This window comes from Plecotus auritus (assembly GCF_963455305.1).
Source record: "Plecotus auritus genome assembly, chromosome: X".
Classification (NCBI taxonomy): Eukaryota; Metazoa; Chordata; class Mammalia; order Chiroptera; family Vespertilionidae; genus Plecotus; species Plecotus auritus.
Window position 1 is genome coordinate 58,282,572 of NC_137784.1, and position 12,719 is coordinate 58,295,290.

Sequence of the window (12,719 nt, forward strand, 5' to 3'; positions counted from 1 at the left end):
CTGGATTGACCTCCGGGTCTATAGGTCCTCTCTAGCTAGTGTTTAGAATTTGTTTTCCCTGTGGCACTTAATACCAGTTCGGGGAATGGGTTGCCCCAGAGCTGGTTCTCTGATGGTTATTCCCCACTTTGATCCCCAGGTTCCAAAAAACAACTTTCCCTTGCAGTCTCTTAGAGTGTCCCCAATTGGGTGATCCTATGTATTGGGCTTAGTAATCAGAAGCAAGGATTTAAAGTGGAAAAAAAAAAGAGCCAGAGTAAGTGTGCGAACTCCGGGGCTGAGCGCAAGTCTGTGCAGTCTTTTTCCCCTTGGGTCTAAGCAGCCAGCACACTTTTAAAATTTTTAGGTTGTCCTTTTGCGCCCAGATCAAAATGGGTTGCTTTTTAGAATTCCCTTCTGTTAGCAGTTCTGAGGACCCCCTTCCACATTCACAGATCACGCCAGCCCCAACAGCCATGGATTTTTCTAGGCGCAGACTTTCCCAGGTTCTCCAACTCCTGCCATGTGCACGTTTATCTCTCCTGCCGGAAAAAACAGACCTCACTATCCCAGGCAAAATCTGACCTTTCCATGGTGGAGTGTAGAGCACCTCTGAATCCACGTGCTTGCGTCAATTGGGGACTGGTGTTCTCAGGTTTGCAGCTGTTTGGTCGGTGCCGTAGTTGTAAATTCCCCGGGCTTTTCAGGCTCCCGATAACATCCACTTTCCCCTTCAAGATGGCGCCATCTCTGCGTCTGAGCGGGTCGCTCCGGGAGGGAACCCAGCAGCAGTGGGGGCTGCCTGGTCAGGGGATCCCCGTCTGATAGTCCACCATAGTCTCCTGGAGTATAGCTGTCCCTCAACTCACCAACAAACACTCCCCGTGCAACCACACACTCTCCCTTTGTTTTCTCACTCACACACTATCTTGCAGTCTGCCTTCCCATTGGCAGCCATCTTCCATCCCCTAAACTGCCTGCTTTCCCCTATCAATAATAATTTTAAATGTAAATGGATTAAATGGCCCAATCAAAAGACATAGGGTATCTGAGTGGATAAGGAAGCATGATCTATATATATGCTGTCTACAGGAGACCCACCTCAGAATAAAGGACTCACACAGATTGATGGTGAAGGGAGGGAAAAGGTTTTTCAGGCGAATGGAAATGAACAAAGGCTGGGGTAGCAATACTTATATCTGACAAATTAGACCTCACAGTGAAGGCCATAACAAGAAATAAGGAAGGCCACTTCATAATACTAAAGGGAGCAGTTCAACAAGAAGATATAACTCTGGTAAACACAGTATATGAACCCCATACAGGAACACCCAAATATATAAAAACAAACTTCTGGAAGATATCAAGGGAGAAATTGACAGCAATACAGTCATAATAGGGGATTTTAATACCTCACAAACACCAATGGATAAATCCTTTAAACAAAAAATCAGCAAATAAACATCAATCCTAAATGATTCACTAAATCAGATGGAATTAATTGACATCTTCAGAACATTTCACCCCCAAGCCACAGAATTCTCCTCAAGTGCATATGGGTCATTTTCAAAGACAGACCACATATTGGGACACAGGCAAAGTCTCTTAAAATTCAAGGAAATAGAAATCATATCAAGCATCTTTTCAGATCACAATGACATAACATTAGAAATCAACTACAATAAAAAAATGAAAAAAAATCAAACAGCAGGAGGCTAAATGCATGCTTTTAAACAATGATTTGGTTACCAAACAGATCTAAAAAGAAATAAAAAAAAAACCATCCTGGAAACGAATGACAATGAAAACACAACAGTCCAAAATCTATGGGACACAGTGAAAGCAGTCTTGAGAAGGAAGTTCATAGCTCTACAAGCCTACCTCAAAAAAACAAAAAAAAAAAATGATAATAAATTATCTAACGCTACAACTCAAAGAGTTAGAAAGAGAGCAACAAGAAAGCCCAGCATAAGCAGAAGGAAGGAAATAATAAAGAGCAGAAATAAACGAAATAGAGACCAAAAATCAATACAAAAGATCAACAAGCCCTGCCTGGTTTGGCTCAGTGGATGGAGCATCGGCCCGTGGACCGAGGGGTCCCGGGTTCGATTCCAATCAAGGGCATGTACCTTGGTTGCAGGTATATCCCCAGTGGAGGGTGTGCAGGAGGAGGTTGATTGATGTTTCTCTCTCATCAGTGTTTCTAACTCTCTATCCCTCTCCCTTCCTCTCTGTAAAAACTCAATAAAATATATATATTTTTTAAAAAAGATCAACAAAAGCAAGAGCTGGTTCTTTGAAAGGATAAACAAGATTGATGAACATCTAGCCAGACTCACCAAGAAGCAAAGAGAGAGGACCCAAATAAACAAAATCAGAAATGAAAGAGGTGAAGTAACAACCGATCCCACAGAAATACAAAGGATTATGAAAAAATTCTATGAACAGCTGTATTCCAACAAAATTGACAACCTAGATGAAATGGACATAATCTTAGAAAAATGCAAGATCCCAAAACTCAATCAGGAAGAATAAAAAAAAACCTGAATAGGCCGATAACTACTGAAGAAATTGAGGCAGTGATAAAATATCTTCAATCAAACAAAAGCCCTGGTCTGCACAGCATTACAGGGGAGTTCAACCAAGCATTCAAAGAACTAAAACGTATCCTCCTCAGACTATTCAAAAAAATTCAAGAGGAAGCAACACTTCCAAGCTCTTTGAATGAAGCCAGCATTAACCTTATTTCAAAACCAGATAAAGACACCATAAAAAAAAGAGAACTACAGGCCAATATCCTTGATGAACATAGATGCTAAAATCCTCAACAAATTTCTAGCAAATTGGATTCAGCATTACATTAGAAAGATCATACGCCATGACCAAGTGGGATTTATTCCAGGGATGCAAGATGGTAAAATATCCAAAAATCAATAAATGTGATACATCAAATAAACAAATTGAGAGACAAAAATCACATAATCATATCAATTGATGCAGAAAGAGCATTTGACAAAATCCAACACCTTTTCTTGATATAAACTCTCAGCAAAGAGGGAATAGAAGGATCATATCTCAACATAATAAAAGCTTTATATGACAAACCTACAGTCAACATCATATTCAATTGGCAAAAACTAATCGCATTTCACCTGAGAATGGGAACAAGACAGGGATGCCCAGTTTCACCACTCCTGTTCTATATATTACTGGAGGTTCTAGCCATAACGATCAGACAAGAAGAAGAAATAAAAGGCATCCAAATTGGAAAAGAAGAAGTAAAACTGTCCTTATTCGCAGATGACATGATACTATACATAGAAAACCCCAAAGACTCCATAAAAAAACTACTAGACCTAATAAATGAATTTGGCAATGTAGCAGGATACAAAATTAACACCTTCAAATCTATGGCCTTTTTATACACCAATAATGAATTCACAAAAATGAAATGAAAAAAAACAATTCCATTTACCATTGCACCAAAAAAATTAAGATACCTAGGAATAAATTTAACTAAGGAGGTAAAAGACCTGTACTGGGAAAACTACAGGACATTGAAAAAAGAAATAGAGGAAGACACAAACAAATGGAAGAACATACCATGGTCACAGATTGGTAGAATCAACATAATTAAAATGTCCATACTACCCAAAGCAATCTACAGATTCAATGCAATCCCCATTAAAATACCAATGGCATACTCCAAAGATCTAGAACAAACTCTCCAAAAATTCATCTGGAATAAAAAAAAAAGAACCCAAATAGCCACAACAATCTTGAGAAAGAAGAACAAAGTTGAAAGGATCACAATAACAGATATCAAACTTAATTACCAAGCCACGGTACTCAAAACTGCTTGGAACTGGCACATGAACAGACATATAGACCAATGTAACAGAACAGAGATCCCAGAAATCGACCCCAGTCATTATGCTCAATTAATATTTGACAAAGGAGGCAGGAGCATACGATGGTCAAGACAGTCTCTTCAATAAATGGTGTTGGAAAATTTGGTCAAATGCATGTAAAAAAAAATGAAACTAGATCACCAACTTATACCATAAACAAAAATAAACTCAAAATGGCTAAAGGACTTAAATGTAATATGGGAAACCATAAAAATCCTACAAGACTCCACAGGCAGCAAAATAGCAGACATATGTCGTAGCAATATCTTTACAGACACAGCTCCTAGGGCAATGGAGACTAAGGAGAAAATAAACAAATGGGACTACATCAAAATAAAAAGCTTCTGCACAAGCAAAATAAACCATCAACAAAACAATAAGAAAGCCCACTGCATGGGAGAACATATTTGCCAATGTTATCTCCAACATTTACAGGGAACTCATACAACTTAAAAAGAGGAAGATAAACGATCCCATCAAAAAATGGGCAAAGGACTTAAATAGAAACTTTTCGAAAGAGGACATACAGAATGCCGAGAGACATATGAAAACATGCTCAAAGTCACTAATCATCCAAGAGATGCAAATCAAAACAACAATGAGATACCATCTCACACCTGTCAGAATGGCTATCATCAACAAATGAACAAAGGACAAGTGCTGGCAAAGATGTGGAGAAAAAGGAACCCTCGTGCACTGCTGGTGGGAATGCAGACTGGTGTAGCCACTGTGGAGAACAGTATGGAGTTTCCTCAAAAAGTAAAAATGGAACTCCCATTTGACCCAGTAATCTGTCTTCTAGGACTATATCCCAAGAAACCAGAGACACCAATCTGAAAGGACATATGCACCCCTATGTTCATAGCAGTACAATTCACCATAGCTAAAATTTGGAAACAGCCTAAGTGCCCACCAGTAGATGAGTGGATTAAAAAACTGGTAAATCTACACAATGGAATACTATGCTGCTATAAAAAAGAAGGAACTTTTACCATTTGCAACAGATTGAACGTGTAAAATGTGTGAAGGTTGCAACCCAGGGAAGTTTAAACAAAGGCCCGCTAATTCCAAACCTGCCTGTAATTAACAAACCATTATCTTCCCCACCTGAGGCAAGCAGGAGGGGTAAGTTAAAAGGAAAGAACAACAACAAAAAAGAGGGCCATTTTACTCTGAGCAAAAAAATAACCCAAAGTTTCAATTTCCAGGCCAGGCAGAATGAGAGGTGGTACTTGCCAAACTAGGCAGGATGGAGAAATTTGCAAAGCCCTGCCCAGCATCACATCCATTAAACATCCAGTAGGCAGCATTGTTATTACGAGGAGAGCAGGTGGCCTGTGTCTGCTTGTGACATCACAAACCTGCACAGGCTGGAGGAAGCAGAACTGAGGCTATGGGGTGGGCACAGCTTGCAATTCCTGTGCCCTTGATGGCAAGGCAGCAAGAGAATGGGCAGGCGGTATGCATGTCCTCCCTGCATTTTCTCTACAATTCAAAGTATATTCTGTACTTCTGTGGTATTACTAGAATATAACAATTTATTAGCCAGATGGAAAAGGATTAATTCTGTGGTCAAGACCAAATCTTTAATGTTAAAACTGGTTTAAGTTTTAATAATCTTTAAATTGGGTATATTTTACAGCTTTTCCGAATGTAATATTTCAAGAATTTAACTGAGAGACAGTTTTGTGACATCTAAAGGGCCCTGAAGTGACACAAAGATCTACTCTCTCCTAAAAGAAATATTTTTGAACTAATTTAGACCAATACAATATACTTGAAATTACATAAGGAAGTAATCTATGCAGGCTGGGTTGGACAAGAAGATTTATGCTTCCATGATAATGGGCAGTTCTTGAATGAGGATGGACTGCATTCCAAGGGTGGTTCCTGGGTCCCGGGGGCATATGACTCTCAGCCAGATTAGCTTATACTTTCCTTGAACAGAAAGGGCAATCATGTTAACAGCATAATTAAAAATAAAATGGTACTTTAATAAAAGTCCAGTCACTCAAGAGGAAACTGACTGTGCTCTCTGTTGGAGGAAGGGGCCAGTCGCCCCTCTCCCTGTAAAAGTAGAAAAGCCTAAAAGAGAACAAGGGCAGACAGAGAAATGGGATCCCTTGTCCTGCCTTCCCCTTCCTATGGGACTGGGGAAGAGGAGGAATGATCTGAGGGAACAGCCAAGATGGGGATTTACAATCCCAGCCTCCCCCTAGGCTCCAACCGGCCCTGAGGCCACTGCGCCACCAGAAACCAGCTTTTCTAGGCTGTGAAAGGAGTTGGAGCAGTAAAAAAGTGTTAAAACCTCTGCTGGAAGATCCATGTGGCTTAGCTGACTAGGTAGACTCATTTTGGGCCCACAAGTGTATATGTAGACCTGAGTTAATGTCTGTCTTTGGAATACTATTCTCAGGAAAAGAAGGGGGAATGATTTGAAAGTTGGCTATAGCTATCTGGGAAAGGAGCACCTGGCTGGCCCTAGTCTGCTTCCAGCAGATATAAGATTTCCAAACCTGGGAGCCCCAGTGGGACTCAGAACCTAAATAAAGCCTTCAATATTCAGCAAGGCAAAGAAGAAGGGTCTTCCGAATTTTACCAAGACTACAAGATCAAATGAGAAAGTACTCTGGGCCAGACCCTGAGGACCTGTTGGGCCAAGAAATATTAAAAATTACATTTTGTCTCCAGTTGGCCTGACATCTCAAGAAAACTGCAAAGTTAGAGAACTGGAAGGACAGAAGTGCAGAAGAGCTGTTAAAAGAGGCTCAGAAGATCTATGTATATAAAAAGAAGAAAGGCAAAAACAGAAAACTAACATAATGTTCACAACTGTAGAACAAGTGGCCTAGGGAAGGGCTGGCCCAGAGGGCCAGAAACAGAAGTCACAGCAGTAACGTTAGCATGTTATCTCTAAGGAAGATTGTAGCAGTTTAAATCCAAGCCACTAGAGGCTGAGAACAGGATGCTGGGCCTGCTCCCTCCTCCCCCTGCCTTTTCTCCAGCCTCATATGCATATACATAATTTTCCAAAGTCTTTGGTAACTAAGAGACTTTGTATCATTGTTGGGTTAAATAATAAACATCTAAATATTTTAAAATAACATAAAATACTGAAACATTAACTGCTAGACATGTTTTAATTTGCCTGCTCTTAGTTTTTATTACAGAAGGTCTCTTGTACTTTGTTGAAGGTATAGTTTCTTGAAAGTAAGAGTGCATTTAAAGTGTGTTCATAAATGTTAATCTAAGAAATGCTGGCTATTTACTTTTTGGTTATCATTGAAAAATTATGATTTCTAAGAGTGAAGAATTCTAATACATTTTAAAGAAGAAAAAAGAAAGAAAAAGTCTGTACAAGTTGCTGAAGGTATGACAGAAAGAAAGAATTTTAGAGTAGAAATACTTAATGGAAGGACTGAGGCATGGGTATGCATTTTGAAGGAAAAAGAAGGTGGTTTCTAAAGGTAGTTATTTCTGAAAGTTCTAAGAATGTTTCTGAAAGTTGTAAGAATGTCTGTGGAAGTTATAGGAAGTTTGTAGAAAAAAAATGTTAAAAGGAAACTGATTAAATGGTACAGGCCAGTAAGCCAGGACAAGCAGAACAGGGAAACAGATATTAAAACAGCAGTTTGCAACCATCTAGAAAACTCTATCTTCCCTAAACCAAGAACACTTAAGAGTCAATGATTTGCATTTTGCCTCCCTAAACAGAGGGTAAATAGCTTATGTCAAAGTACTCAGGGAGACTGATGGGAGAAATCCAATTAGTGTCATTTGCTGTCCATACCCAAGGACAAATGAAGTTAGAAAATAAGTCTCATTTTGGTTAGTTCTTTTCTAATAAAACAATTATGTTATATTAATCAGGTATTTAATAAATAAAAAAGGACCATCTTTTAATCATGGGAACTGAAGTTTGCTAGCCTATGTTCCTGTCTAATACACTTTAATATATAATCTTTTGGTAAAATAAAGTTTGACAATCCTTCAAGAGTTTGAATTTTAAGAAACTCTTTCTTGATCTAGAATTGGCTTTAGATCATCCCAATAGGCTCTGAAATGCCTCAAATGTTTGTTTTCTCTCTCATGAAGGAAAGTTTTATACTGAAGGTACATAGGAACCTTTGTCAAATACAGTTATAACTAATGGTTATCTATAATAATAAAAGCATAATATGCTAATTAGACCAGATGTACTTCTGGATGCCCTTCCGGATGAAGCTGGGGCTGCGAGGGAAGCCCAGGTCCCGGGTGCCACAGGGAAGCCAGTGCTGGCAGCCGGGAGAAGGAAGGCCCACTCTTGCATGAATTTCATACACTGGGTCTCTAGTTAGTTTTAATATTACTAGAGGCCTGATGCACAAAGATTCGTGCAAGAATGGGCCTTCCTTCCCCTGGCTGCTGGCACCGCCTTCACTCTGGCCAGAGCAGCCTTTCCACCTTCCCACGCTGCCCAGAGGCCCGGAGTGGCTGGGGCAGTGTGGAATGCCTGTGTTGTCGCCATGGCGACAACACAAGCTTCTTGCCCCGCCCCTAGGCCGCTCAGCGCCTGCATATGCAAATTAACCCGCCATCTTTGTTGGGTTAATTTGTATACTCACTCCTGATTGGCTGATGGGCATTGCGAAGGTACAGTTGATTTGCATCTTACTCTTTTATTAGTGTAGATAGAATGTTGGGTTTTATAGAAAGGACAACATTCCATGCCATCTGCATTATAATGAAATCCCTAACCATGTCATTTTAATTTTCTTCTTGTCATTTGGAGACAGTAACTGTTTTGTTATAATACATTTGGAAAAATATTACATCTTCTGAAGAGTCCATGGAAAGGACTGGCAAGGAAAATCAGAAGATCTTAAAGCAGGTTAGTGTATTTTTCTCCCTATATGATCCCTCCAAAATTTGGCAATTCTTAATGAATGAATCATGGCAATCCATTTCTTTGCATAAATTCAATAAGACTGATTTCCAATGGTGGTTTTATTGACTGAAAACTTTGACTGGAGTGTCATGTTTTAGAGAGTCTGTCTGGACTCTGAAGTCTTGAAGCCAATATGAGTGCCATGGAGAAAGCCACCATGGTCTCTTGCTTGATAGCCCTGAAAATAGATGGCGCTAGAGCATCACGCCCATACTCTTCCATTGCTGGCAGTTGGTCAGAGTGAAAGGGGAGCAACGAGGGTACCTCTGTGTCCCTAGGGAGCCCCCATGCTCTCTAAGCCACAACAAGTAGGAGGGCTGCTGAGATGGGCCTTGAAGCCTAGGGTGCAGGCCCGGGTGGAGCCACTGCAGGTACAGATCTTAGTGAGGAATTCACCTAACCCAGCAGATACTACAGGCCTGATGGCAGCTGGATGGCTTAGCTTCCCTGTCCTACAGGGCACATTGAGACTCAATCATGAAATTCCAGCAAAGGCGGTCAGTTACCATTCTTGTGTTTATGCAAACAATCAGGCCAAATTGAATGCCATAGATAAATTGGTCTTAATTTGGCTTGTTAATAAACATAAGGGTGATTTTAAGGAGAAAAATTCTATTTCAATAGGAGTTATTAGAACTGAAATGTTTTCTTTGCCTTCCACCAGATCATTTGTTGTAACTCTTGCTGTTCTAATTGTTCAATATACTAAATTTTATAATACAGTTTGTCTCCGCCAGGTCACAAGTCCACCTCCTTTTGTGCCCAGGCCTCATCGTCCCTCTGACAGAGAGCAAGGATCTCTTGGCTCTGAAAAAAAAAACTTTGTCCCTCCTCAGCATGGAAGTAGCCAGAGGAGCCCACAGATGCCCATTTTCCCTGAAAGAATGCAGAGCCAGAATACTTGAGGGAATGTCTTAGGCAGTTAGACAGACATGAGCAGAGCAAGGATGATGGGCCAACTGGAGAAGAAATAGATGTGACCCTGAGATGTGCTTCTCACCACTTCAACTGCTCTGAAGCCAGAAATGAAGAAACCTGTGTAGACTCCCTCTCCTTTCTTCCAAGAAAGCCAACAGGTTTTACAACAGCTAATAGGGATAGAATCAGTAAGCCCTGAAGTCCCAGATGTTACTCAAGACCAGATCTAGGGACTGCCATTACAATCCCTTGGGTGATGGTGAAAAAGACTTCAGCTGCTAAGCACCCTACTCCCCAGGTTTGAGTCTTCTATTGAATCCCCAAGGCTGAAAATCAGTTTGAGGATCAAGGTGGGGGGGGGGGGATGATGGAGAATATAAGGCATTTGCGGGGGAGCTAGCAATCTGAATCTGTGACAGTAACCTAATGTACATTCCTGATAGCCTATAATTAAGTCACTGCCCCTTTCTGAACAATCTGGTCTAGCAAGACCTATTTACCTAAATACTCCCATTTTACAGAGGCCATAAAACATGAACCATACACAACCCATGGAGGTTATCAGCGTTGGCGCCAGGCCAGGTCTTTGGATGTGGTCTCAAGTCCCCCATCCCAACACATGGGGCTTTTTGCAAAGCCCGCAAAAGGTTCGGAAGCCTGATCCATATTTGGGGAACAAAGAAACCAAAGGGTATAAAGGAAAAGCTTCCTCCATATTCACTCACACAGGATTTGGAGAACTGACCCACTGAGTCACTGTACATCTGAAAATAAATGGGTTTATTCTGGATCTCTGAGTACTCCCTGTGTATTTTTCAGTCGCCTGGTAAATTCTGTAACAATAGAGCAATGTATTATTGTGTAGCCAGGGTTTTCTGGAGAAGTAGAATTTTAAGAATTGTATTTCAGATCTTAAATAAAATTTGTTTCTAAATTTAAGAAAAAAAAAACCAGTATGGTATTAGCAGAAAAACAGACACAGACCAATGGAACAGAATTGAAAGACCAGAAATAAAGCCACAAGTGTATGACAATTTTCAGAAGGAAGGTGGGGGATGGGGCGGGAAGAGATTAACTAAAAAATTTATATGTATAACCCATGGACACAGACAACAGTGTGGTAAAGGCCTGGGAGGCGTTAGGAGTAGGGAGGAGATGGTCAATGGGGGAAAACTGGGGCTATTTATAATACTTTCAACAATAAATATTAAAAAAACAGAACAACAACAATAAAGAGAAATGGTTCCATGATATCAAGCTTTGTCAAAGGTGTACAGAAGGACCAAAGACCTCCTTTTCTTTGTTTTTGGAATGGTAGAGATGATGAGTTTACTTTAAGATATGTTCTCTTAGGTCCTTGTAGGATATGTAAGTAGAGATATGCTACAAAACTAGTTTGGATAAATAAATCTGGAGCTTATGAAAGACGTCCTCACCTATATGTTCACAGTTCTATGGTAGAATCTGAATTGTACCTGTGGTTTAAAAGAACAATTAATTTGACGATGGTCCATATTCACATTAAGCCTTTATCTAGTGCAAAGGTGTACCAGACTTCCTTACCCCATACATGGGACAAACAAAGCAAGGAAAATTACCTTTGCCATTCCAACTGAACTGGCATTCAATTCTGAGATCCCTTGGTTGGTCTTGTCTCCACGTTCCCATATACCAAAGTCCTGACATAAAATAACCAACATAAAATTAGCAAGTCATCACTACTAAATGCTCACTAGATGCACAATCCTTGAATAAAAGGCACACATAGTAGCTAATTTGACATACTTATGTGTACCCACAATGCTTATTAAGAATATGCCAATGAGGTGGGTTGCCCCCATAGGTATTTTCCCAGTAACTTTAAATTCTTGTGGGGCTTCCAAGAAGTTGGCGGACTCCTGAACAGTTGATCAGTACAAAGAACTGCAGTTTGGTCCATCTAGAGAGGTACTTCTCAAATTTTTCCATCAAAGCAGATACCGAAGGGGTCTAAGAAATGGAGCCTAAACCACACCCTGGTACTTTATCTTAAATATCCATTCTAATTTTACTGTATTTTGGCATTGAAAATGTACTATGCACTAACCTATGCACTTTACACTATTATCTTCCCTAACTATTACATATTATAGATGATAAAACTGAGCTGCAAAGAGAGGTTAAGTGATTCACCCAAGAACACACAGCTAATAAGTGACAAAGCTAGGATTACAGTTCAAGTACTCTCACGCCAAAGCCTACATTCTTAACCATTACTCTATACAGCCCCTTGAAAATATAAAGATAACAGTTAAAATTAATTTTAACAAACTTTATTTTGAAATAACTTTAGACTTCCAGAGAAGTTACAAAAATAGTACAGTGAGTTCCCATATACCTTTACCTCAGCTTTCCTTAATGTTAACACCTGACATAACCATAGTACAACTGTCAAAGCTAAGAAATTAATGTCAGAACAACACTAGTTTACTTCTTCACTGCACCCTAAACTGGGGATTCCCACTGCTGTTAAATTGGTGCCAAGATCATCAGTTGACAGCATCCATTAGTGTGGGTCCAGCCAGCAACAATTATTAGTGGTGTTTCAATGGTGATTTTCTAGTTCCTTCATTACCTCTGCAATTCATCACTAAGGAAGAGCTATCATTTCTCCCCCATTTCTATATTCAGTTGTTTATTTATATCAGTAGGAAATTATGGATATTTAGGTTTTTCTCTTGGTTGTAATAAAATATTATTTTGTTGTTCGAACTGTTCCAACTTTGGCCTTAGAGAGTTCTTCCAGGTTTGACATGCCCCATTCTTTTTGAACACTTCCTCACTTCTGTCACTACATCATGCTTCAGTCTCATCTTGTATTTTTCATATACCAGCCCAGGAACTGACCACTTCTATACGGAATCCTGGTTTCTTTAACTAGAGAACGATAGTTACAATCCAAGACTTGAATAATGGTGCTCATTGTCACTATGGTGTTATTGCTT

General features: G+C 39.8%; 1 protein-coding gene across 8 annotated transcripts in view; it reads right to left on the reverse strand.

The window, feature by feature from the left end:
• PHKA1 (phosphorylase kinase regulatory subunit alpha 1) overlaps nt 1-12,719 on the reverse strand; it is a 349,029-nt gene that overhangs the window by 256,748 nt on the left and 79,562 nt on the right. For 7 of the 8 annotated variants that reach the window (XM_080653241.1, XM_080653240.1, XM_080653243.1 and 4 more), the window contains one exon: nt 11,334-11,414. The exons of the other annotated variant lie outside the window; for it this stretch is intronic. In XM_080653241.1, the coding sequence (XP_080509367.1) occupies nt 11,334-11,414 (81 nt within the window). The remainder of the gene's footprint in view (nt 1-11,333; nt 11,415-12,719) is intronic. 8 annotated transcript variants of the gene reach the window in all.